The sequence below is a fragment of the Conger conger genome, chromosome 13 (assembly GCF_963514075.1).
Source record: "Conger conger chromosome 13, fConCon1.1, whole genome shotgun sequence".
Classification (NCBI taxonomy): domain Eukaryota; kingdom Metazoa; phylum Chordata; class Actinopteri; order Anguilliformes; family Congridae; genus Conger; species Conger conger.
The window spans coordinates 8,555,765-8,583,505 of record NC_083772.1 but is presented as its reverse complement, the minus strand read 5'-3'; the positions used below and the strand labels follow the sequence as shown (position 1 = coordinate 8,583,505).

General features: G+C 45.2%; 1 protein-coding gene across 2 annotated transcripts; it reads right to left on the bottom strand.

The window, feature by feature from the left end:
• Positions 1-43: 43 nt before the first annotated feature.
• Positions 44-27,419, bottom strand: c4 (complement component 4). 2 transcript variants are annotated; one of them, XM_061216194.1, is made up of 42 exons: positions 27,327-27,419; positions 27,067-27,173; positions 26,251-26,437; positions 25,144-25,306; positions 24,984-25,054; positions 24,789-24,874; positions 24,535-24,617; positions 24,335-24,422; positions 24,136-24,241; positions 23,779-23,902; positions 23,483-23,598; positions 22,805-22,981; positions 22,522-22,719; positions 22,036-22,221; positions 21,622-21,771; positions 20,936-21,062; positions 19,971-20,039; positions 19,049-19,249; positions 18,006-18,120; positions 17,007-17,077; positions 16,773-16,912; positions 15,760-15,963; positions 15,582-15,633; positions 15,080-15,163; positions 13,669-13,872; positions 13,423-13,498; positions 12,639-12,795; positions 11,601-11,705; positions 11,031-11,199; positions 10,442-10,662; positions 9,592-9,747; positions 8,628-8,687; positions 8,344-8,437; positions 7,619-7,790; positions 5,520-5,607; positions 5,326-5,400; positions 5,087-5,189; positions 4,632-4,721; positions 3,570-3,662; positions 2,588-2,671; positions 2,320-2,464; positions 44-496 (listed from the first exon to the last, which is right to left on the bottom strand). In XM_061216194.1, the coding sequence occupies exons 2-42, from the start codon at positions 27,126-27,128 to the stop codon at positions 355-357; spliced, it is 5,094 nt and encodes a 1,697-aa protein (XP_061072178.1). In that variant the 5' UTR covers positions 27,129-27,173; positions 27,327-27,419; the 3' UTR covers positions 44-354. The 2 variants fall into 2 exon arrangements, with proteins under 2 accessions (XP_061072178.1, XP_061072179.1); XM_061216195.1 differs by having other exon boundaries at positions 27,362-27,404.
• Positions 27,420-27,741: the final 322 nt, after the last annotated feature.

Here is a 27,741-nt window from a genome sequence, read left to right as displayed (position 1 = left end):
GGGATATTGCTTTTCATCTTGGGAAAAAATAAATCACATGTACTAGCTTAGAACTATGGTTTTATTATATCATTTTTATACTGTGTTTACAGCACCCCCTTGTGTATGACATTGGTACATTGTGTTGTTGAAGTTTTATTTATTTTATTTATTTATTTTAAAAACTTTTCACATGCAGCCCTTGAGTTCCTATGCTATTCACACTGGTAATAAAAGCACACAATGGTTAACTGAGTTGCTTCTGCTACATTTATGTCTCTATCATTGCCATTGTGGAAGAGGCAAGCTTTTAAGTGAATGAGTGGTTGTTAATGTGATAGGCACCACTAATGAGCTCGGTGTACTTTCAGCGGGCTAGATGGCACACTGGAGCATTTCGTATAGGTCTATGAAGCTGGTTAGGAGCTGGCAGGCCTTGCGATTCTTGGTTGCTTGGCATTTGCTCATTGCTGGTATCTCTTCGACCCACACCTCATTGTTGAGGAGATACCTGAAGCTACAGACAAGACACACAAGAACAACCATTTATCTTCACTTGACATTTTACATTTCATTTAAGCATTTAGCAACAGCTCCTGTCAGGGGGACTTAAACATCTCTCCGAAAAGGGCTTCAGCTAATTCAAAATGCAGCAGCTTCTGTTCTCACTAGAACAAGAAGATTTGAGCACATCAGCCCAGTGTAAGCTTCACCTCACTGGCTGCCAGTTAAATTTTGTAATAGATTGTAAGATACTACTTCTGACCTTTAAAGCCATACAAGGGCTTGCCCCTCTGTACTTAACTACTTTACTTCTTCCATATACTCCCTCACGAATGCCCCGTTCGCAGGGTGCAGGCCTCCTTGTTATTCCTAGAATAACTAAACATACCATAGGTGGCAGAGCCTTTTCCTATCGTGCTCCCCTCCAGTGGAACAGATTGCCTGCTCATGTTCAGAGTGCAGACGCTATCTCCTTATTTAAAGCTAGGCTAAAAACTTATCTCTTTAGTCTGTCCTATAGTTGAGGGGCAGGAGTGGGTGGCTGGCATAAGCTACAGAGTCTCTGGTGGACTTGGCGGTCAGTGCTGTCAGTGGATCATTGTTGGTAGTGCCGTGTTAAGCTGAACTAATCATGGTCTGGTAGTGACTGTATCAAGCCTGCCCTCATGGCTGTGTTGGCCACTGCCTCGGTTTCCCTTAGCTACGCTGCTATAGCCTTATTCTGCCGGGGTTCTCCTTATCGCACGCAGGCGCCTCTCTCTCTCCTGCTGTGATTGACCCATGACCATCTGGACCCCCGAACAATGTTACTTTCCTCTTCTCCCCGCTCTGGGCACCTGCCCGGAGCCCCAGCCCAAGACCAGCTGTGGACCCCCATCCCCCACTGTTATTCAGCTGTAGCACCAAGCCTTAGCTTTTCACTGGTTAGTAGTTAAATACATGAACTAATGCATTAGTTAAATTATCATCTATACATAATTAAAAGATAGGATACCTTCACAATTATTTAACCATTAATAAATACATTACCTGTTTGTTTCATTTCAACATGAAATGATATGCATTCATGAAGTTATTAACATGAATTAATTATGTACAGATACATCACCAAAGCTGCACACATTAACTTTGCAGTACATTAGTACATTAGTTAATGGCATAAGTTATAGAGTTCTAATGGCAATGTGTGTGACTTTATGGTAAAGTGTTACCTAAATGGGTTAAATATGATCCATGTATGCTGGATATTATGCTTAATTTTTATTAGGCTGTTAAGGTTAGGTACCCAGCTCAACTGCATAGGGCTCACCAGGGAACAGCCTGGAAGCTGAGAGTGACCAGCCCAATACACTACACGGCTGCCTGTCTCCCGTTTCCCATATTTCCATAATCCCTATTATAAGCTTTACATTACATTACATTAATGGCATTTGGCAGACATTCTTATCCAGAGCGACGACAGTTGATTAGACTAAGCAGGAGACAATCCTCCCCTGGAGCAATGCAGGGTTAAGGGCCTTGCTCAAGGGCCCAACGGCTGTGTGGATCTTATTGTGGCTTCAGAGGATTGCCAAATGCTGCCTTGCCAATACTCTAGCCATGGCCAACAATGGCATGATTGATGTTTTTCCTTGGAATGAGCATCTTTACAGTGTGAGACACCTATGCCTAAATTCGTAAAAATATAAATGTTTCAACAGACTGGGCAAGAACATTCCTTCAAATGCACTTTGGAGGTTTTTAGATGCCTGTTTTCGTCTGTCATTTTGGCTAATGCAATAGTAAAAAAACAAAAAAACAATTGGCCATAATCTTTGAGTTGAGCTTGCAACTTACTTTTTATTGGCGTCAACGGTGTGTGTAATAGTAGAGGCCTTGCCCATGACGAGGTAGTCCTTGTCAATCTTCATTTCAAACTCCATGCAGGACTTCCTCCGCACGAGCTCACGCACGTAATTTGGCTGGATGGTCGCATCCTCCCCTTTTCATGGAGAAAGCATCATTTGTAAAAAAGAAAATGTTCTACTCTGGTAAATATAATAACACGGAAATAAGGCCTGAGGCGCTTTATAGAAGATGACAAAGCGATCACTCGTATACTCACCGATCTGCAAGACTCTGGTGACAGCGACGGTGTAATATTGAAACACTCCGTCTTCGGTTGAGTTAAGGACCTTGACCACATAAACTGTAAAAAAAAAAATGACACAATGACACATTCAGTGGATGCTCTTAACAGCAACTTACACCGCTTCCACTCTCCACATACAGCTCTTTCTATCGATGCAGTTCGCGTTATGCACCTTAGAGATGGGTAGAACAACACTGGCCCGCCTGATAATCGAACCTAGAGCATAAGTTATTGACCGTTCTTAGAGAAAAAGGTTATGAAAGGGTTCTTTCACTCGTCTTCAGAGCGGAAACATTTTCAGCTCTTTATGCAGAACCCTCTACAGCAGCAATCATCAATCTGAGCCTTGAATGCAAATCCGGCCCTGATTTTTCTTTTCTCCCAGGTAGCTGAACAATTACTGCGACTGATTGGCCAGACTGTTCACACTTGAGTCCCAGGTAAAGGGAGGGTGTAAAAGCAGCAGTTCTTTTCCATTACATGTCATTTGGCTGACGCTTTTATCCAAAGCAACTTACAGTTGATTAGACTAAGCAGGAGACAATCCGCCCCTGGAGCAATGCAGGATTAAGGGCCTTGCTCAAGGGCCCAACGGCTGTGTGGATGTTGTGGCTACACTGGGGATGTAACCACTGACCTTGTGGGTCCCAGTCACGTACCTTAACCACTACGCTACAGACCGCCCCCAGTTCTCAGACCTCGAGGACCGTGATTTGATGATCTCTGCTTGACAGTATGGCAGGTATGAAAAGGTGTGAAAGCTGCTAAACGGAACCATTTTGCCCAACACTGAACCCTTGAACCAGATAGGGTTCTGCTATGGAGACAGGGGAGCCTATTGTAACCCTTTCCTCTAAGAGTGTATACAATACCCTAATTCCATTCGGGTAAAAACATCAGGTCTGTCTGAGCAGGTGGCTCCTTGGGGATGTGCTCCCCTGTTGTCAGTTCTTACCATAGTTCACAACAGGAGAGAAGCAGGCATAGTTCTTGCGGGTGTCTACTTCCATATTCTGACTAAATGTGACTTTTTTCTTTGGGCAATAACCTAAGGAAGAAACATAACATGTTAGCCATTATGAGAAATGAAATAAATATAAATAAAAACAAATTGGCATCTGGACCATAAATTGAAGTTTCAAACCAAAGCAGAGAACTGAATTTACTGACAAAGTTTTAAATATGCGGTCAAACTGGAAGTGAATATATTACATAAGTTAGGTTCCTGTGTTTTGTGAATTAATTTCATTGTTTATTATCCTTTATTCTTGTAATTTATCATTTTTCATATTCTTATGGTATTGCCTGTGTTTGTCTGCCCTGGCATGTGCTTGTGTTTTCTTTGTCCTGAACCCCGCCCTCACCTGCCTCTGTTAGCCACGCCCCCTTCGGTTCATTTGCATACTCATTGTTTTGATTGATTCCTCCCTGTTCCTCGTTGTCTCCTGCCCATTAGTAGCTCCCCTCTGTTATTTAAGTTCTTCCCTTCTGTTTAGTCCCTGCCAGATTGTGCTTCTATGTTTGGTGAGAGATTCTGCCTGGTTTGCGCTGCCTGGTTTGCGCTGCCTGGTTTGCGCTGCCTGGTTTGCGCTGCCTGTTTTGCGCTGCCTGTTTTGCGCTGCCTGTTTTGCGCTGCCTGTTTTGCGCTGCCTGGTTTTTCTCTGTTCCCTCGGGTTCATTGGTGATTCTTTGGTTTTCTGTTTATAAGTAAGTTTGGAGTCTGGATTTTGGATAACATTTTTGCATCTGCCCTTTTGGCGATTTTTTTTTTTTTTTCCGAGTTTTTGTTTTTGAGAAGATTTGTCCCTCGGTTTCCAGTGACCTTTTTTAGTTTGGATTTTTGTGCTTTTCTTTTTGATTCTGGTTGGAAAATAAATCCTGTTTTGCCTCATACCTCTGGTCTGCACCTGGGTCCTTGTCTGCCCGTCCTTAACAACATATACTTCCGTATAGACTACAGTATACAGTATGAGGTATATACAGAAGAGGTGGTACAGACTGATGTTAGGAAGCGTACCCTCAGCACACGCACACACATCACCGCTGCACAGCTTTGAGAGCATGGTGCTTTTCTGTGGTGCACTGTAGAACACACTGCACCTCCGCTCTGAAAAACACAAACAAAGCCAGCTAGGTTACCATCTCATCTGCTTTCCTTTACGTTTGATTGTAACCATGGTGAACCACAAATGCATTTGCACTTGATAGTGACCAGCACTAAGAATAATAGATGTATTCTCATTTGACTGTGACAAGAAAGCACAGTGAATTACAAATGCATTCGCATTTCATAGTGACCAGCACGGTGAACTACAAATGCGCACTTGATAGTGACCAGCACTGAGAATTGCAAATGAGCCAATTTTGCCTATTCCTGAATCACAACACTTTTATATGACATAAGACCGTGCACTCTTATGATGTAACATAATTGGACTGGAGGACAGGTATACCTGCATTAAGGCCACTCACCTGGATTGTAATAGTCATAGATCACAGCGCTGGCTGGTTGCACCAGTCCTACAGGTGTAATCTGTTTGGCTCTGAAGGTCACACAGTCTGTACTCTCCGTGACCTACAGGAGACGATTTATTACAGACCGTTACAGTTCTACATGGATTAATGTCTGCATACAGCTCTACAATGATTTTTATGTAGGAAAAATACTTTTCTGCATGCATGCGTCTAGATCTCGATAAAGGGAGTCTTACCTGATTAAAGTACAGATACACTTTGTTTTTCCCAAGATCATAATGGTCAATATACCTTTCTGTGCCCTTGGCTTGCTGAAATAGAACATTACCCAAATAAGAAAAATATTGCTCTGATTTCCAAGATTTCAGGAAAAAAATAAACACATACAGGGCAACATCATAAAAGTAATGCATCCAGTAAATTACTGTACATTTTCCAGATCCTGGATGTTGGGTTCTAATCCGCTCAGGAGAGAGATGTCCACTATGGCCATTCCCGTAGAGTTTCCTCCGGTCATGCTGCAAAATAAGAGAGGAGGAACAGCACAGTCTATTGGCATTTGAAAGAAGAAAGCACTGAGTTTGAATCTTATTGTTCATCCTACTCATAATTCACAATAGTTATTCGCATCATTACTCCCTCTTAATACATAATGGCCGACATTGGCTCTGGTGATAAGAGCTGTCGTCTCATTGGCTCAGGCGGTAAGAGCAGTCATCTGGCAGTCGGAGGGTTGCCGGTTTGATCCCCCGCCCGGGCTGTGTCGAAGTGTCCCTGAGCAAGACACCTAACCCCCAAATGCTCCTGACGAACTGGTCAGCGCCTTGCATGGCAGCCAATCGCCGTTGGTGTGCAAGTGTGTGTGTGTGTGTGTGTGTGTGTGTGTGTGTGTGTGTGTGTGTGTGTGTGTGTGTGTGTGTGTGTGTGTGTGTGTGTGTGTGTGTGTGTGAATGAGAAGCATCAATTGTACATCACTTTGGATAAAGGCGCCATATAAATGCCAACCATTTATGTCAGTACCTACAGTTTGCGGCAGCTCAAATCAATTGCGTTTATAGCTTGCCGTTTTAATTTACTGGTCACTTTATCTACTGTCCTGGCTTCCCCGTACTACCCATTTTGCTCAATTTAACTCACATTAAAAATAATAAGAAATTTAATGACCACCGTTAAGACTCTAAAGCTCAGAGGGGACATTGTAGTGACCCCCTCCTGTGGCATCAATGGTAGGAATATAATGACAAAAAGAAATAAATACAAAATTGGCACCCAAAGTGGGTCTACATATATGCAGATCCAATCCTAATTTGGGATGTCCAACTATCTGCAACCAAAGGTCCATTCATCATGTGCTATCTCCACTGCCACATGCCTGGTCCTGGGGACCCCCTGTCTGTATGTGCTGGGTTTTTTTTCAGAATTGCAATCCCTGAATTTAAACAAGCTGTTAATAGGTGCTGTTGATGTTCAGATGAATTATGAACCTCTTAAGCCACATTATGTCAGAAATTGCTATTATGGCATGAAAAATGAAATCATATTGCAATACAGTTATTGTGATACAGTATACAGCAAACAATTACAGTACATAAAAACAGTAACAATATTTTTAAACTGATCAAATTAGATGAATCAATAGGCTAATTAGCTTGTCCAATACAATTTGCAGTTCGTTCACAATGCAGGTTTGGCTCGTTATCATTTGCTTTGTCCTTGAGGTCTTCGTTATATTAATTTTAGAGGCCATATGTCCACACTTTCACTGATTAGGAGTCTATTAAATCTCTAATGTGATCAATAATAGTGTTGCCTTGTTTATGCAACTGTTCGCAATATATCATCATAAGCACAACAAGAACAGCAGACTACTATTCTTCATCGAATGTCTAGCTATGTCTGACAAAACGTGGATTAAGAGGGTTAATAATCCATCTTGACATGAAAAGCACCTAAAATAGAACAGCTTGTTAAAATTCTGGGATTGCAGCTGTGGTTGGGAAGTGAACCACTGCATTAGAGACTGGTGGAAATTCTACAGTGGTGTCAGACTGTTTATATTCCAGGCAAGCAATCCTCTAGCGAGTCATAGCAAGCAACGTTTGGCAGTTTCTGGCAGTTAAAAATCCAAATACCACAGGGAATCGAATGCTGCTGTATTGTAGTAATCAAGTAATGTCTCTGTTTTAGAATTGTAGCTGTGGTTCACTTATGACTTTATTGTACGGCATAGGACATTTCTTTCAATAAACATTTCTCAATTCACAGAGGACTTTGTTCGACCGCGGTGCTTTCAGCGAGTAACGTCACAACTCGGGCCATTTTGTGCTGCGTCTCGAATCCTGATTTCCCCCAGACCTGATCACCCGACATAATAAGGTGTTCGCGTGGGCCTTTTTAGTGGGGAAACAGCTATCCATACACCGTGAATGCGACACCACTGGGAAGCAGGGTAGCGTCAGTTCGCTGACTAACTCCAGGGGCCTGACTAATTGGGGGCATGACTGCAGCAACCGTCCCCTGGCGACGCACCTGACACAGGCGGTGTAGACCAGGGAGGCCTCCTTCTCAGGCTCCTCAGGGGCGTGGCGTTTCCTCCGGGTGCGCAGGTCGAACCACTCCACCCTGCCCATAGGCTCGTCCGCCGCTGGCCCTTGCTCATAGTTGTAGTAGTCATCCAAGTCGGGCTCATCGTCCGTCCTCTCTGCGGCCCCACAGCTCAGTCAGGTTTTACACAATAAAACGCTTAAGCAGGGCTGCCAAACCCTGTTCCTGGACATCCGCCATCTCATTGGTTTTTTCACTCCAGCCTTAACAAAGCATGCAACTGCAAGGGATCTCACTGTGGGCTGAAATGAAACTCTACAGTATAGGATGGTAGATCTCCAGGAACAGGGTTTGGGCAGCCCTGCTCTTAACAGAGACATGAGCATAGAGACCTTCTCAATGTGATCTACACTAAAACATTTTTTTTTTTTAAATCACAGATATATGATTGAGATAATATACTAAAAATGCCCTTGCTCTTAGATACATTCTGAAAGAGGAACAGCCCAACACAGAATTTTAGCAGAAATCAGCAAACCATTACAATGTCTGCTTATTAAATTCATGATCATTAAAGAATACCAGACAATTACTTTGCTATCATTACATGATTGCAATCATCACCAAATTGCAAGTTATTTTCCACTATAAAACAGAGCATGCAAAAATGGATTAACACTTGATATGAACCCTCAATTAAAGAGACTTACGTTTGTACGTAACCTCTCCTTCCAAGGTAATCTTTAAGTGGTAATAATCGCAGTACAAGTCTGTTTTTTTCATAGACCTATAGGTGTGGAGGAGCTATTGAGAACCACAAGGGAATACGTTAGACAACATCATGTTTTGTTCTCTGGTTTTTGATCTCATGATAATAATTACATGTTTTGTGTATTACAACTGTATGAAGCCAGTATGTGTATTAAATGCAAAATGTTCCACAGGATTTCCCCAGAAATGGTGCAGAAATGGTCTCAAGAAAAAGTAAACGTACCGAAAAGGTCCCATCTCCAGTCCCCCGAAAGGCAGCAGTAACTTTATTTCCTGGTGTTACCTGTACATTACATTACATTACATTAATGGCATTTGGCAGACACTCTTATCCAGAGCGACGTACAACAATGTGCATACCCATAACCAGGGATAAGTGCGCTGAAAGACGCTAGAGGGAAGTACAATTTCAACTGCTACCAGTACAACAAATATAAGGACCAGGGCCTATTTAAATTTTCTTAAAAAATTTTTTTTTTTTATAAACAAACAAACAACAAAGCTAAAGTGACCAAACTTAACTTAACTTAACTAGCCAAACACTGCTTACCTGTACAAAGGAGAGAACAGCAGGAGTGATTCAATCACTATAAATGATCAGTAATCGGGGATCAACAAATTCCAAGTTGGGGTGAGGGGGGGGGGAGCTATATTGACCACTTGACCACTTTCACAGCAGTTGATGATTACAGAGGAAAGTTCATGGCAGTACTCATACAGGTCGCAGTGAATAATACTATTCCATGTAAAAAAAAAACAACAAACACACCCTGATGGCTGGAGAGGTGTGGGCCGGGGGGCGGAGGGGAAGGGGTTTTTTCACCTGAAAGGCGGGCTGGGTCATGACGTTTCCTCCTGGTGAGGTTTGGGGGGGGGGGGTGGTGGGGATTAGGGGTGGTAGTACAGGCCTGGCTCACCTGAAAGGTGGGCTGGGTCATGAAGTTCCTCCTGGTGAGGTTTGGGGGGGGTGGTGGGGATCAGGGGTGGTAGTACAGGCCTGGCTCACCTGAAAGGCGGGCTGGGTCATGATGTTTCCTCCTGGTGAGGTTTGGGGGGATGGTGGGGATCAGGGGTGGTAGTACAGGCCTGGCTCACCTGAAAGGCGGGCTGGGTCATGACGTTTCCTCCTGGTGAGGTTTGGGGGGGGGGTGGTGGGGATCAGGGGTGGTAGTACAGGCCTGGCTCACCTGAAAGGCGGGCTGGGTCATGGCGTTCCTCTTAGTCAGGTGCACCCACTCCCTCTTGGTCTTGCTGAGGCACAGCTCCATGTTGAGGTCCAGGTCCTGCACATCGTTTACCTTCGAACTGAAGTCAGCCAGGGCCTCCAGGGCCACAACTGTGTCCTGAGGAGAACAGGGTTTAAGGCATGCTGCGTTAAGATGGGTCTTCACCTTTCACAATCTACAGGCTGCACTTTCAGTTTCCACAATGATATCATGTTGGTTGAAAAGGTAATTGTTTTGGATCCAAATACTGATCTTGCAGTATCTTGAAATTCAGCCAAACGAGAGGACCAGAAGGCACGGCTTTTAGTCCGTGTAGAAAATTATTTGAATCCAATTCAATAGTACATATTTGACCCTGGTCTGATCGGAACCCGCACTCATATCCAACAGTACCTGTGTGGATCGGAACCCGCACTCATACCCAACAGTACCTGCGTGGATCGGAACCCGCACTCATACCCAACAGTACCTGTGTGGATCGGAACCCGCACTCATACCCAACAGTACCTGCGTGGATCGGAACCCGCACTCATACCCAACAGTACCTGCGTGGATCGGAACCCGCACTCATACCCAACAGTACCTGCGTGGATCGGAACCCGCACTCATACCCAACAGTACCTGCGTGGATCGGAACCCGCACTCATACCCAACAGTACCTGTGTGGATCGGAACCCGCACTCATACCCAACAGTACCTGCGTGGATCGGAACCCGCACTCATACCTAACAGTACCTGCGTGGATCGGAACCCGCACTCATACCCAACAGTACCTGTGTGGATCGGAATCCGCACTCATACCCAACAGTACCTGCGTGGATCGGAACCCGCCTCCGTACTGCCGTTGCTCCGTCAGCCACTTGGCGATCTTCCTGGCCTGCTGCAGGTCCTGTCCCTCCGTGGTCAGAGCTGCCAGCAGGGCGTACGCTGTCATCTCTATGGAGAGGGAGTCAGCGAGTGGGACGCTTCCACGTCTGGCCTCTCCAACCAGCCTCAGGCCCTCAGCAGCCTCCCAGTGACAGGTGCCCTTAGCTGGGGGGGGGGAGTGGGAGGGTGAGGAGAGGGGAGGTGTGTCACTCTGTCCGATATTAGTGTAAAACCACTTCAGTCACTGTGCAGTACTGACACCAACGGACCTTTGTGAATGGTGAGTCAAAACAGGTGTGAATCAGTAGACGGCCTCATGGCTGAATCTGTCTTAATGCCTTAATACTTAATTTAACTGTATTATATTAATTGTAATTCAACGTAAAGTTGAATGTGTGTCAAACCTAACGCGTTTGGTTTTAGTACCATCTGCTGGCCAGAGGCATTAATTTCACTTTTGTTTTAAGAAGTGATCTCAGCCCCGATGACCCTCACCCCAGCCCTGTGACGAAGGTACGAGGGGCTGAACTGACCGTCGTCACACTTGGCGATGTCCCTGAGTTTGGATTTGGCTCGTATGGAAACGGCACTGCCGGGGAAGGCCAGGGAAAGGGCGTAGGCCGTGATCGCTATCGCAAATGGCCTCTGCAAGGACTCCAGCTTCCCCTCCAGGTAAGTCTCAGCATTCATTATTGCTACTCTCTGAACGAGGCAGATTGACAAGTGGTTCAAGCCCCGGTGTAGCCACGATAAGATCCACACAGCTTTTGAGTCCTTGAGCAAGGCTCCAGGGGAGATTGTCCCCTGCTTAGTCTAATCAAGTATAAGTTGCTTTGGATAAAAGACATCAGTTAAATAATAATAATAATAATATATATATTTTTTTTTTTCAAATTATTATTATAGTACTGTTCCAACCACATGGATTTGCAAATTAGCACAATTCCCCATCCCCCAATTCCCCATCCCCACCCAATCAGCTGGCTGAATTTTTTGGTGGAAGAAACACATGGCAGGACTTTTACTTCATTAACCCCTGGTTTTTCTACCTCTGGTAATCCCTGGGACGCAACAGGGAAGAATAAAATGTGGAGCGGAATTACCGTTTTTGTGTCTTCGGCAATAGGATAGGCAGGTAAGGAGTGATGCATCGCCACGAGCACAAACGCCGTCAGTGACACGTCTCCTTCAACCCCTCCCACTCCGCCCTGAAAGAAAGCCAAAGATGATGACAAACGCACACAAGTACCACTGGAGCACAGTCGTCCTCATCGTGCTGGGTAGGTGTGGCTTCTCTAGTTGTGGGTGTATGTGGCTTCTCTAGTTCTGGCTTATGTAGTTCTGGGTTGGTGTGGCTTCTCTAGTTCTGGGTTGGTGTGGCTTATGTAGTTCTGGGTTGGTGTGGCTTCTCTAGTTCTGGGTGTATGTGGCTTCTCTAGTTCTGGCTTATGTAGTTCTGGGTTGGTGTGGCTTCTCTAGTTCTGGGTTGGTGCGGCTTATGTAGTTCTGGGTTGGTGTGGCTTCTCTAGTTCTGGGTTGGTGTGGCTTATGTAGTTCTGGGTTGGTGTGGCTTCTCTAGTTCTGGGTTGGTGTGGCTTATGTAGTTCTGGGTTGGTGTGGCTTCTCTAGTTCTGGGTTGGTGTGGCTTATGTAGTTCTGGGTTGGTGTGGCTTCTCTAGTTCTGGGTGTATGTGGCACCCTGCATGTTTTCTCTCTGCGGAGAATGTCACAGCAAGCAAAATGTCAAGTTCATTTCACTGCTACAATGACTGACGCTTTGCCACTTGTCTAATGGAAAAGTAATACTGTAACAGGATCAGTGATGTTATCCTAGATTCTAGTAGTCAGTTTTATTTGACAAATCTGTAAAAGACGGAAAGGATGGCACGATAAGTTAAAAACATATATCCATTGTGGTCCTTGATGGTAAACAACAGTAGAAGACAAGGTGACAAGATCACTAAACAACAATATTATCACAGCGAAAACTTTGATGGCTACACAACAATGTAAAGAGTATAAAATTTGCATTCTAAAAATATCCACAAAATAACATCAAAAGGCAATTACCTTTATTTTAGCTGCCAACCGACTACATGCAGAACACAGTAATGCTACAGTGGGAGTGGAGCCCACAGTACCTGCATGGTCCTGTCGTAGAGAGGGTTCGGGTCGGTGAATCCGCCATCGTCCAGCTGTTTGGACATCAGATAAGAAATGGAGCGCAGAATGTAGGAGTCATCCACTGCTATGATGGTTCGGGCACGGCTCAGCTCTTTCGCAATGAACGCTGTCAGCCTGCCAAAAACATGCGAATCAAAGTAGGCCTCTCTCTCAACCCTGCGGAAACCTCCCACTGGTCAGGAGTGCGGACATGCACACACAGCACAAATAACTGTTACGATGCTAAAACAGGCCCCAGCTGCATTGAGACATTCCAAGTCCAAGGCAAACAACATTCCAAGTCCATAGTCATTGTGCTGGAGAATAAGGATGTGTCCCTATACTACAAAAAATGCATCCTCCTCTCCTGCACTATGAGGGATGGAGGGAGTACTGTAAGGCACCCCAGTCCTCATTGAGACATGGACAAACCCCGCCTCTTTGCCACAATATTAGCAATTATATACCACAGCCAGTGCTGTCAATCAACTTCAGCACTGCCATTCAGGATTCAGTAGTACCAGTCTCTGAGGTGTAGCCAGGCCCTGGAGCACTGTCTTAACAAGGTGAGCCCCATCTAGAAAGCCTTCTTGGGAGAACAGCCTATCAATTGCAATCACTGTTCATTCTCATATATAAACTACATGTGAAATAAATAGAGACCGACTGGGTTTATAGTTGCTTTTTTTCATGACTGTTTGAAACGTGAGCATGGTAAAGTTGTGTTAAAATGAGTCAGACGGAGGTACGGATGGAAATTACCAGACACTGCTGGGTCTCTTTAGAAAAGCCCCGTATGAGCCGTCGGGTTTCATGAATGCCAGGACGGTGGTGTAGCCTTAACAACAGAGATAAAGTTTTGTGCAGTTTCAATACTTCTTAATGCCAAAACACCAATATAAACACCAACAATATTGTAGATACAGGGGCTTGTGTGATGAGACAGGGTTACTAAGTTAGCTGGATCACCGAGTATCCTTTTGGGAGACGTGAGTGTGGGGGGCTCACCCTTCTCGATCATGGCCTTCGCTTCGTCCCTGCGTTGGGAGCTGAGGTACAGCCACTGGTCTGTGGCGTCTAGGTACTTCATGGCGTGGATGGCCGGGGACATGATCACCATGGTCTGCTCGGCACAGCCTGTGGGGAGCTGGATAAGCCTGTCCACGCCCTCCAGGTTCAGGCAATTTTCTGCTGACTCTCCCATTACACCACCTTTTTTTTAAGGGGGGGGGGGGGGTTTTGGGTGGGAAGGGGTGGCACAGGGGAAAAGGAGTTAAAAACCATCAAGACGCCTGTGAGGATTTGACTACGACAGTTCTCATCGTTGACAGTTCTCATAGATCCTCTAGCACTCAGAGGTGCCCGATCATGTTCCAAGTAGGGCTGAGGGTATGCAGGGCTTTCATTCCAACCAATCACTACACCTGCTGATTTCACCGATAATTGGTTCCCCGTACTCCGTGCCACGATTCGGCACCACTGCTCTAGGAATTACAATAGAAAGGGACTCACAGTGAAACGTGCACAATGCAAATGCACTCAGTGAGACATACTCCCACACAGAAGACTCGCCAACCCGGACGTTCTGCAGGCGCTTTGATTCAGCCAGGGAGGAGCACACACGTACCCTTCGCTGTGACTACGGGGGCACATTGTGTCATGGTGGGAGGTTATTCCCGTGGTGACCGCTAGAGGGCCTAGGATCATTGTTATCACCTGTTCCTCATTTGCATTAGGGGAATGACCTCCCAGCAGAGTATTTAAGGCCATTTTCTATGAGCCTCAGTGCTTTTGTGTTACTGTTCGCTCTAACACCAAGCCAGTAAATGCACACGGTAGACTCGAGGTTTGAGTCAGGTACTGTGCAGGTGTGTGTTCACTTATTCAAACTTTCAAACAGTTATTCTAAAAGGTAGGAAGGCGTTTGGTGTGGTTTTACAGACGCCTTCCCTAAGGGTTTATTTTTCATCTTTTATTTTGGGCTCGTGTGAGCCGGCGGTAGAGGGACGTTGTCCCCGGTAAATGTATTTTGGTTTGTGTTTATTCCTGAGCTGTGCCTCATGGTTTTTGTTTAGCCTACGCTGTTTTTGGCTAGGTTGTATTTTTATTTTATTGCCCCTGATTGGGCACTCTCTGTGCTCGTTATTCAGCACAGTTACTGGTCGGTACACTCGCCCTGTTTTCAAAGGGTCGTTTTATTTTCTTCAGCCATTTTGGGCTCCTTTTCTGTTTCCCTATTTAGAATCGCCTTCGGGTTTGTTTTTGTTTCTCCCCCCTGTTACGGGAGTTATTCTCATTTTTTGCCCCACTTATCCCTGTACTCCGCCCCTGGGATCTAGGAGGGGTTTTATTCAGTCGCACTTGGTCCTCCGCTCAAACCACACCCTGATACATTGTACAGTTTTGGGGATGCCCTCACCTCTCACACTGATCAAAGCGGAGGACTTTGATCCAGGGACGGCATCGGTTGGTTCCTGGATGTCAATCTCCAGCTCATTAGCTCCTGGGTGTCATACATGGTAAATGTAAATGGTTTGCATTTATATAGCGCCTTTATCCAAAGCGCTGTACAATTGATGCTTCTCCATTCACCCATTCATACACACACTCACACACAGACGGCGATTGGCTGCCATGCAAGGCACCGACCAGCTCGTCAGGAGCATTTGGGGGTTAGGTGTCTTGCCCAGGGACACTCCGACACAGCCCGGGCAGGGGATCGAACCGGCAACCCTCCGACTGCCAGACGACTGTTCTTACTGCCTGAGCCATGTTGCTCCATACATGTGTGTTATAGGGCTGCATTAAACAATCTTTTACCCCCTCAAAAACATGTCCCTTAGTGCCTGATTACCTTACTGTTTGCTCGCACATTAATGCGATAATTACTGTCTGCCCTGAACACTATCAAACCACATTACCTCTGGCTTCAAAACGGATATCTTTATGTATAAAGACAAGCTCCCCTTCATCCTGCATGTTGGAAATAAGAGCATAAGAAACACAGCGCTGTTGTTAGTGATACAAATAATAATAATAATGAAAGTGCCATTGAATAAGGACTCCGATATTTTTCGGATGGGGCTGAAAATGACTTACCTCCACGGTGAGGATCTTCTTTATTTTGTCAGCCGTGTCCGCGTTGGCGAAGGCGGTCACTTGGATGGGAATTTTGCCGACCTTCATGGGAACGACGGTGAAGTACACGGGCACTGCCGAGTTCCCCGGCACGCTGACCGACTGCGTGTCCTTCTCATCCCCCGCAGAGCACAGTCCTTCTGCGGGAGCCATCTTAACTATCACCTGCACAGGGGCCAGGAGAGAAACTCCAGTCCATAACAGAGCACAGGAACTCTGGGCCTAGGACTGGATCCGTGGCCACAGCCAAGTCCTTGTGAAGGGACCTTTATAGCATTTACAACACTTTAAAAAATGCTAGTTATTCATAACATGGAATAAAGGTAAATAACATTTATCTATCTATTTTCCCATCCATCCATGGTTTTACCAGGACAGTCCCATTGAGATCAATAACTCTTTTTTAAGATCCTGGCCATGTTGCAGCAGGCAATACAAAAGCAATTCAACTGATACAAAGTTGAAAAACCTTAAGATAATGGCACACTCATAGTGTTTTAAAGGGTCTTTGGATTCAGGCGAAATAACAGGGCTATCCATTATTAAGGAACTGTATATTCCATATTATTATGGAACTTATTGTACTTCCTTAATAGCATTAGTAATTGCATTATTCTTCCTGAAAACATACACAGCATGTTGTTTTAATGCAGCCTGTTCCAATTTCAACAGTGCATATTGTAAGAATCTGTGAATGGCAAATGGCAGGCATTCATATAGCGCCTTTATCCAAAGTGCTGTACAATTGATGCTTCTCCATACACACACTCACACACCGACGGCGATTGGCTGCCACGCAAGGCCCCGACCAGCTCGTCAGGAGCATTTAGGGGTTAGGTGTCTTGCTCAGTGACACTTCGACACAGCCGGGGCGGGGGATCGAACCGGCAACCCTCCGATTGCCAGACGACTGCTCTTACTGCCTGAGCCATGTGAATATGGCGGTTATGGGGTTTGCCAGTGAAGGAGATTACCTGTAAGAGTTCCGTCTTGTAGTTGTACACGACCGCCTTCACCTCTAGTTGCTCGTTCTTTTTCACCGAATAAGGTAATTTTACTGACACAAAAAAGTCCTGGAATACTTTCAGCTGCTGCGGTTCAGCAATGCAGAACCCTGCAGACACAAACAAATATGCAATTAAACTGAATTGATTCAATCTCAGGTCAATGTCATGGGATCATCTCATGGTGAAATCATGATGCCTCACCATTCCTTTGAGAGATTCCTATAGTTTGTATTTCCCAGGTGGTGATGGAGTCTGGAAGATTAGCGTGATGGCTACAAAAAAAGAAGACAAAGGGACATTTACATTCCCATAATTAAAAATAGAAATCTGATATTCAGCTGGCAGCACTGAGCAGTAGCACTGCTTTGGGAAGAGGTGGGTGATTCCAAGGGCCCAGACAGGGGCTCTGAAAAGAATTGGGGTGTGATTAGGGTGGCCTGGGGTTGTGGGGCCCAATCCTAAATCTTTTCATGGAACCCCAGGACTGCTCAACCCTACTGCTGAAGATCTAACTTCCTGTAGGCCTTCACCAAAACCCCAACAAAGAACACCTCATGCAACAACTAGAGATCTCACTGAGCTGTTCATTAGTAGAATCAGGTGTGTCAAAGTAGGGTTGAAATGACATCCTGCAGGAACAGGACATCTCCAGGAACAGGGTTGGGAAGCCCTGCTCTGAACTCACTTTGATGACTACGTGTTTGACCTGGTTCTAGATAAGCGCTCCTCAATTCAGTGTCTGCATGCATTTGCTTCAACCGTGCGCCACACCACCTGATTTCACTAATTAGCGCATTAACGGAAACAGGCAGGTAAAATCATTTGTGAAATCAGGGGGTGTAGCAGCACGGTAGGAGCAAATAACTGCAGACACAGCGGCCCTACACTAGGTGGCACCTCAGCAGATTTTAAAGATGGGTGAAAAGCAGAGGTGGGCAATTCCAGTCCTGGAGGGCCGGTGTGTACGCAGGTTTCTGTTTCCAACACTAGTTCACTGAGATCAGATCACAGTAAAACCATATCATACAGGGACACAAGAACAGTCGTCGACTGGCATTCGCGCATTCATCAACAAATGTAGCCAAAATGTCACATGACGTAAATGTTAGAGCCAATTAAGTGATTAAGGCCAGCAGTTGGCATGGAAACCAGAAACAGATAGCACCCCTGGTGGTGGTAAAAGGGGCGAGGGTGGCCTACCTAACAATGCCTGTGGCGTCCACAGACTGTATCTGCCACATCCAGCTCTGAGGGAAATAGCTGCGCAGGTGGATGGAGGCCTGGTCGAGAGCATCCAGGTCATCTACACTCGCGGCTGCAGGTCAACAGGGGAGCAGCAGTCAGCGGTGGCCAAAGGCAGGCTTTTCACTGGCATAAAAAAGTCCCACTGGAGTAAAATCCAGGTTCAGTAAAGTAAAAGTCCTCCCAAGGATTTTGTTTCAATCGCCTGCATTTGCCGATTAGCCCAATTCTTCAGCCAGTAGATCAGGGGTGTCCAATGTTATCCAGAAAGGGCCGGTGTGTGTGCAGGTTGTTGTTTTAGCACAGGCCTAAGACAGCTGATTTTACTCTTGATTAAAGACCACAATTAGTTCATTCGTATAATCAGGTGTGTTACCTGCACCCACACCGGCCCTTTTAGGATAAGATTGGACACCGCTGCAGTAGATAGAACTAATTTGTGGGTGGTAAAAAGACATGGCAAGATTTTTACTTTCTCACTTTCCACCTCTGGTCCATACTCGTAGTACAGATGATGGCCGTGGATTAGCCAGAACCTGCACCCCCACCCAGAACTGGGAGAACGTCATGTGGCAGAACTGTCATTTATGTGCTCCCTGTCATTTTCACGAAGAATGTAAGACATTAGACAAGGCCATAACAAACTGTGCATGACAGAAACTATGCATTACCCAGTCTTCTCACATAAAATGTTCTCACAATGTTACTGGAATGTTTTGTCAGTTACCACATCACCACTACATAGCAACAACATTGCGAGAACGTTTTGGGTTGCTGAAACAGGTGGAAAAACCCAGCTTCAGAAAGTAAAAGTCCTCCCCAGTATTTTATTCTAATCACATGGATTTACTAAGAAGCGCAATTCTTCAGCCAGGGAAATCAGCTGGCTGAGTTCATGGGTGGAAGAAACAAATGGCAGGACTTTTATTTTCCGACACCTGGACTTTCCACCTCTGTTTGTGGACTAACGAAGCCACAGCGTTATAGGAAGCAGGAAGTACTTCTGGCGATGCTGTGCTTCTTCTGGTCACGTTTCATTCTCTCCCTGAGGGCCGTGGCGTCCTGGCAGCATTTGAGGAAGGCCGCCTGGCAGCTGGAGGACCGGTGGCGGGTCTTAGCGTGGCGCTGTTGACAGGAAGCGCGCGTGTTCAGCTTGGCACCGTCGTTACAGCACTTCCTATTGGGCTGGTTGTACTGGTTCACTGCCGGGGGGACACGTTGGGTTGGACAGTCATGCCAAGAGGACAGACCACAAGACTGGCAAACCAAACAAATGTGATGTGATGTGGCGGGAGGCTGTGTGCTGTGTGCTGTGTGCTGTGTGCTGTGTGTGTGTGTTGTGTGCTGTGTGTGTGCTCTGTGCTGTGTGTGTGTGTGTGTGTGCTGTGTGCTGTGTGTTGTGTGTGTGCTGTGTGTGTGTGCTGTGTACTGTGTGCTCTGTGCTGTGTGTGTGTGTGTGTGTGTGTGTGCGCTGTGTGCTCTGTGCTCTGTGCTGTGTGTGTGTGTGTGCGTGTGTGTGTGTGCTGTGTGCTGTGTGCTGTGTACTGTGTGCTCTGTGCTGTGTGTTGTGTGTGCTGTGTGGTGTGTGGTATGTGGTGTGTGAGGTGTGGTGTGTGTGTGTGCTGTGTAAGTGATGTGTGCTGAGTGTGTGTGTGCTGTGTGCCGTGTGTGTGTGCTGTGTGTGTGTGTTGTGTGCTGTGTGTGTTGTGTGTATGCTGTGTGCCATGTGTTTGTGCTGTGCGTGTTGTGTGTGCTGTGTGCTGTGTGCCGTGTGTGTGTGCTGTGTGTGTGTGATGTTTGCTGTGTGTGTTGTGTTGTGTGATGTGTGTGTGATGTTTGCTGTGTGTGTTGTGTTATGTGTGCTGTGTGTGTGATGTTTGCTGTGTGTGTGTGCTGTTTTCTGTGTGTATTGTGTGTGCGCACCGATGGCAGCAAATTCCTGGGAGTATTTTTTTGTCGACCTCTTCCTTCGCACACTGTGGCAGCTTGATTCTGCATGGAAGGAATTTAAGGAAAAATATTATTATTGTTATTACGCAGTGCAATGTTCTGTGTTAAAGCAACACTTCACTTTCCTGTTAAGAATGAAAGAAAGTAAAATAAATGTAATTGAAGTGTACACTTCCATGAATGTAAAGCCCCAGTCAAATCCTGCCACTAGTGATTCTGTGGCATGACCTGAAATGTACAAAAACCTACTAATTTGTCTGAATTAAATCAGTTCGAGAGGGCTAAGATTATTGAACAGTGATGTTAAAAATTGATATTAAATTACAGGAAGCATTTAGTTGCAATTGCTGCTGATAAAGGTTATACAGTGCCCTCCATAACATTTGGGACAAGGACCCATTATGTCTTGATTTGCCTCTCATTTGCCACAATTTTGTATTCGGAATCACACAATTAACATGTGCACATTCTCTGATTTTATTCAAGGGTATTTTATTAATTTTGGTTTCATCATGTAGGGATTACAGCAATGTCTATACATAGTTCCAACCATTTCAGGGCACCATAATGTTTGGGACACATAGCGTCACAGGTGTTTGTAATTGCCAAGGTGTGTTTAATTGCCTCCTTAGTGCAGGTTTTCCAGAGGTAGAGGAAAGACTACATGCTGAGAGCTTAATGAGAGAGAAAAGGTTGTTTATAGCCAAGCTTTAACCCTTTTCGCTGTTTGTAACTGATCATCCTAATACTGGTGTCACAATGAAAGGACAGACAAAATTCAGGAAACCTAATTTTCTGGTTTTGGTAATAGTTCCTCAAAAAAAACAAAAAACCCTACTTTCTAAAAGGTATTGTGTAAAAAGGTATCGTGGAATTAGGGGGTGTTTAGCCCTGGTTGAAAAGCTTTGTGTTTCAGCATTAGCATCGGCCTTCCTCACCATGAGGAAGAGGAGCTTTAGAGCTACTAGAGATGAAGGTGAGGCCAGCATCAGTGAAGACAGAGATATGGTCTTTCCCTCCACCGTTGGTGCAGGCCAGGTCATAAGAGTTCATGTAATCAAACATCTGCATGAGACAGGGGGAGAAGACTCAAGCACGGAGCGGGGTCTAATCTCAAATGGTCTCTAAACAGAGTCTAAAGAGTGCAAGTCGGATCAAATATACTGTGCAATTATTTATCTAATCCCAAATACTTTACTTTGCAGCATACTGCAGTATCAATCTCACATAACATACCATCAGTCAATGTTTACCAGTGTTGCTTTGGTCTTGTTTGCATAACTTTTTTATGGTCTAATGTTCAATTGGGCAGGTACCAAGTTGCCAATGGAGTTCTTCGACAACCCTTGTACCTGTCTCTCTTGAGAAAATACTTCTCCCCCTTTGGGGAATTACACACTTACAGTGGGCTCCAGAATTATTGGCACCCCTGATACATCTTCACAAAAAGTGCTGTAAACTAAAAAAATGTTTATGTATGTTTTTGTACCCATATTTTATTAAGGGCGCCAATAATTCTGGAGCTCAGAATACGTCCCTGATACTTCCAGGGGACGGTCTACACGGGACGGGCAGAGTAAGGTTTTATAAGAGAAAGGGGAATATTTTTGTCTGCGGGCCTTACCTTCTGCGCGGTGAGTTTGTTTCGTTTGTTGAGGATGTACACCGCGGTGTCGATGGCAGCCAGTGCTACCTTCTCAGCCCCTTCTGTGTGAATCATCACATCGACACTTCCCCCAGGCTTATACTCTTCCTCAAATGGCTGGATTCTCACCTAAAACGCCAATTCATACAGACCATGCCACATCACTGTAACACATACAAAGTGCATGTACGTGACGATATTTTTAGCCTTGGTGGCACAATTGAAAAGCCAATACCTCACTCGCTCAGTCACTCAATTGCTCAATCGCTCACTTGTTCACTTGCTCGCTCACTCATGTTTAGCAGACTGAAGATCCTCCACAAGGGGGCGCTATTAGCACTCATGTAGCTGTGTGGTGCTTTGCGGCACTGCATCAGCCTCGTGATTTCCTACCTGTCCCTCGCAGACATCTTGAACGTCCACCCACACTGAGTCCGCCACAAACTCAGTGGGGCTCGCAAAGTAATAGGCCACCACGCGAAAGGCAGGGACCAGGTCATGGCTGAAAGGGAGACTGACAGACGTGACCTCTGATCTCTGTACCTTGTTCATCCGAACCACTCTGCCCTTGCTGAAAATCTGCAACAACGAAGGAGAAAGGGTAAACACAACTCCCTTTATAAATGTTATTCATAAAAAGTGGTAAACACTAATGGTCTGTGTAGCAAGAGCAGACATCCTGATTCTGAAGTGCTGGAGTTGCTTCTTGCATTCAAACAGTTGACAATGTTAATTGGATCGAATATTAGACAAGATGCGTTTTGGTTACCATGCACACAAAGTACACAGTTCTGTAATATCTGTAAAATGTGAAGAACTCCAGGAATATGACTGCCTAATTGTGGTTTATTAAGCGATAACAATGAGTCCACATCTGACCATGTAATAGATGTGTGTGGGCCTTTGTCGTCCTGGAGGAGTGATGTCTCTGAAAGTCACTGTCAGTTCCTGTCCTTTTTCCAGAATGAGGTGTGGCACCTCCACACTCAGGTAACTCTTGCTTTTGGAGACAGTGGCGCTGGCCGTCATGTGTGCATCGCTGAGCACGACATCCTTGTCTTCGCCTTCTGCGAACACCTGTAGTGGGAAGAGTTCATGTGTTTTGAGACGCTCCACATCTGCAGACTGACTACACACTGTCCGTCTGGAGGATGCGCGGTACCTTGATGTCCAAGGACTCTGCCAGTCGGGGAACTTTGAAGGTGAGAGCGACCTCCTCGCCATTGTTTTTTGATCTGGCCTGAACCTCGATCGTCTCAGGCTCCTGACCTCTGACCTCAACTGAGGCTTTCATTAAGAGGCCCGGGGCAGGGGTGCCATCGGGGTACGTCGTAGTGGCCTGTGAACATAGTGAACAGTGTTTGTATGTGTGTGTGTGTGTGTGTGTGTGTGTACATGTGTGTGTGCATGTCTTGGTATGTGTATGCATGTGCGTGTGTGTGTATGTGTGTGTGTGTGGGTATGTGTGTGCATGAGTTTCTATGTGTGCGTATGTGTTGGTATGTGTGTAAATGTGTGAGTATGTGTGTATGTGTGTGTGCATGTGTTGGTATGTGAGTGCATGTGCGTGTGTGTGTGTGTGTATGTGTGTGCATGAGTTTCTATGTGTGTGTATGTGTTGGTATGTGTGTAAATGTGTGAGTATGTGTGTATGTGTGTGTGCATGTGTTGGTATGTGAGTGCATGTGCGTGTGTGTGTGTGTGTATGTGTGTGCATGAGTTTCTATGTGTGCGTATGTGTTGGTATGTGTGTAAATGTGTGAGTATGTGTGTATGTGTGTGTGCATGTGTAGGCAAGTGCGAGTGTCATTGGCCCATGTTCTGAATAAGTGTCACCAACCAGGATGGAGAATAGTCCCTCAGGTGTGAAGTACTGTTTTGTTTTGGAGAGGTCTATTGTATATGGAGAATTCACTATCTTCACTGAGCTGCTCTCAGCCTCCTCCAACTCTCCACCTACAAGGGAAGAGAAGATCAGTGGGTAACCGCTTATCAACTTTTTTACGGAGGCCTTTCACAATTTCCCCAATGTCCTGTTTTTCCTGTAAACGGTGCCCCCCCCAAAAGCGATGGAATTTGGCTAGAGCAAAGTAAAGTTGAGGTTAACCGAGATGCTGCTCATGTGAAAGGACTCACTTGCAGTCTCCAGGGCCGTGACTGCGATGTAAATACGCTGGCCCTCGATGTTTGTGTCCAGACTTTCCGCTTTTCCACGCAGATCCTTGGTGAGAAGTGTGATTTCCGCATTTCCATCCAGGATCTAAACCACAGGGGAAATAAGTACTCCCACAGCGGAATGCTCCACGTGGCATTTTCACAATTCTAACACCCCCATTATGGTTCTCTTGGAGGGCTCAATTGCACCAGGCAAGATAAATCGAGCACAGAAAACAATCTGAATCCAGAACCATTACATGAGTGACCAAGATCTGTAGCTAACTAAGCACCTACACTTGAAATGAATAAATGTGGAAATGACTAAACTTCACTTACAGCAGTCTGTTTCTCCAGGCCCGGCAGAAAGGTTTTATTGCCTTGTTCATCAATAATCCCAAATCTCGCGTAAGCTATGCCGTTGACACCCTTCCCGTAGGTGTATCTGAAAACACCAGAAGATGACAAACACAGGTACACAGGGTGGCCAACGGAAAAACAACCTGCTATTATGATTGAAATTTCACGATCCAGCTACCTTGCAGACACACTGAATTGGAAGGACTCGGCCTTCAGCAGGTGGTATTTTTTAGCCGACTCGATCTTCACCTCGAATGATGGAAGAACTGAAACCGTGACAAGAAATAAAGTGATCATTTTATATCACATTAAAATATGTTACACATGAAAGCGTCTGTGTTTCGGTCAGAAAGACTGCACTCAGTTGAAACAACTCACCATATTCTCTGACTTCAAATTCTACAGAGGAGTTTGACAAGGGCAAGTCTGTGAACGATGCGACAATTCTCCAATGGCCAGCCCTTAAAGATAGATGTCAAGTTTTTGAAGAAGAACCCGGTTTTTTTTGCCTTTTCTGTAATTCAACGCCCCTCCCCCAGTATACGTATACTAGACATAGGTTTTCCACTGCTACACTGCTACAACTGCATTCCCCTTTGCATGATGAGCAAACGTACAAAACAATAACTTACTGTTCAACACCGGGGATGTCAATATGTCTCTGAAAGATTTGCTTTGACAGAACATTTCCCTTGTATACCATCAAACCTTTGGAATTCTGTGGAGAGAAAATGAGCTCTTTTAAAAGAGATTATTCAGTCATGAATAATGGGCTTATCAGTGCTATGAAAGGTAAGGGGCTTATATCGTACACAACCTGTACTTACAAATATATTAATGGTGATGCTCTCATCTGTGGGCCGCATGTAATTGTCCAATGTGAAGATTCGGTATTTTGCTGGAAAAGGGGCAAACCGTAAAAGGTGACTGACAAATGCAGGATGGAAGAAAGGAACCAAAATGGAAAAATAGCACCAATAACTTTACCTGCTTCCCCTGGGTTGTAGATGGGTTTGTCAGTCTGGATAAAGATGTAGCCTTTTCTGGTGGACAAAAGGCAACTTGCCGAATTTTTCACTTCTCCCTCTGCCACCAGATTCACATAAGACACTTTACCAAACTTTGTATCCTTGTACAAGTCTGGCTCCACCTACAAAAATTGATATATGATCATCTGATTTGATACATGCTCACCTGGACAGGTGCTGAGGGTAAAAATGAAATAAACACACAGCATATATCAGCATCAAGGAGGGGTGTGAATACCCTCAGGGTGCATCCCAGTACTCAAAGAATGCATCCTCCTTTCCTCCACTACCACCTCATCTCCTATCAGGGAGTACGTACGTATGTGGAGAAATGGAGGGGAGGAGATGAGTGGAAGAAATGGTAAATTGTTTCTAGTATTGGGTCGCAATTACGTTTAGTGTGCTTTCTGTTATCTGTTTTTATGTCTAAGTCCCCAGCGTTTTTGCCTTTTGTTACCTTTTTGTTGCCTTTCCGTAGTCTGTTTCCTGCTCCATTCACCTTCATCTATTTGATTCAGCTGTGTCCCATTTAGTGTCTATGCCTCTAACACCATATATGTACTTCCTTCCTGTCTTCTCCAAGCTGTCTCTGTTCCCCAGCACTTACATCTGTTTATCGTTTAGTTAATTTGTTAGTCTACTAAACCTGTCCTTTTCAGTTTCTTGTTGCTAGTTCGTCTGTGATTATGTTCCCTACCCTGGTTCTAGCTTCACCGTACCTGTGCCCTCTGCCCTGTGTCCTGTGCCCAGTGCCCTCTGCCCTGTGTCCTGTATCTGCCCCACTCCGTTTTTGTATTTCATGGTTTTTAACTCTGCCTGGTTTTTTTGACTCTGCTTCGGATTTTTTGGATTTGTACCTTTGCCTTTCTGTCTCCTCGGTTTTGGAAGTCAGCCTGTCTCACGATTACGCTCTGCCTGCAACACATATACCCCTCTGCCTGGATCTCCACCATTGGCTGCTTGTGGATTACATTTCGGATCTGCCCTTTGTCAATAAAGCCTGCTGTAAGCTTTATCCCTGTGATTGATTCTCTTTGCCCGATTCCTGACACTGAAGTATGTATACCTTTAGTTTGACCACTGCCTGGTAGCTGTTGCCTGCATTGAGGGTCACTGTCTGTCTGTGTGACAGATCTTTACTCTGATGTCGAAAGTACAGTGTGATGGTCACAGGCCTAGTGGCCTGGTGGAGCTGCACCGTCACTGACTCCTCCACACCCACATGCACAAGGCTCGGAGCTGTGATCAGATACCTGGAAACACACACGCGCACGTAAAGAAACACACACACACATATGAACACACACATACACCGTGTACCTGTACATGCCCCAAATGCATACATGCAATCACACCCCCCCGTCCCCCACGTCGTGTACACACGCCCCAACCCTCTGCCTCCCCCCCCTCTCTCTCTCTCTCTCTCACACACACACACACACACACACACAGTCCCCCCTCAAATACATACACACTCTCTCACAAACACACACACAAGCGAACAGACACACTCTCCCTCATACTCATACATACACACACACACATACACACTCTCTCTGACAAACATGCAAACACATTCATGCACACACACATTTACATACTCTCCATCATACTCCAACATATGCATGCACACACACATACATACACACACACTCTCCCTCATACTCATACATACACACACATACACACACTCTCACAAACACAGACACATTCACGCACATACACACTCTCCATCATACTCATACATATGCATGCACACACACACACACACACACATACAAACACACACACACTCTCCCTCATACTCATACACACACAGGGATATGTATTACAGCCAGGTTCAAGTCTATAAATGAATAAAATAGTCAATTTGACTACTCACTGTGGTGTTTGTGCACTCACGGCACTGAAAGCACAGATCACGAGGAGAAACGCCAAGTCCATCTGGAGCTCTCTTACAGAGCCAGTCTTCTACCACTTCTGCAATACCTGCACAAATACAATAACCTATTTTACCTCACATGCTACCAGTAATGTTCAAAAACAAAATGAGAAATTTTTTTAGAATTTAATCGTAAGTTACAATGAAACGGAAAACAGAAAACCTAACACTAAAATAATGAATCTCATTAAAATATTCACTTGTTCGGTGTCAGTTTATGAGGACTAGCATATACCCCAGTCTGCTCAGCTGCAGCAGTGAGTCAACAGAATGAGCTCACTGACCATGGTCCCTCAATTCCTCTACAGGAGTTGGCAGTGCAGAGGGGCTTATGCAAAAGGGTCACATGGTTTCCCAGAAATCAGATTTGTTTTTGCCCAAAAAAACAAAACAAAAAAAAAACACAGATGTTAAACAGATATCTCTACAAAGGTAAAATCAGTGCTAGTGTTGAGAATTCAACAGAAATTGAAATAATTTAAATGTTATCATCTATGGTGTATACGATAAAACTTTCAAGTTTCATGAGGTCCCGATTTAAAAAGCTGCGCAAGTGGGCTGAAAACTTCATATTACCAATCTATAGAGCAATATCTGCTCCCGAGGTCTGCGTTG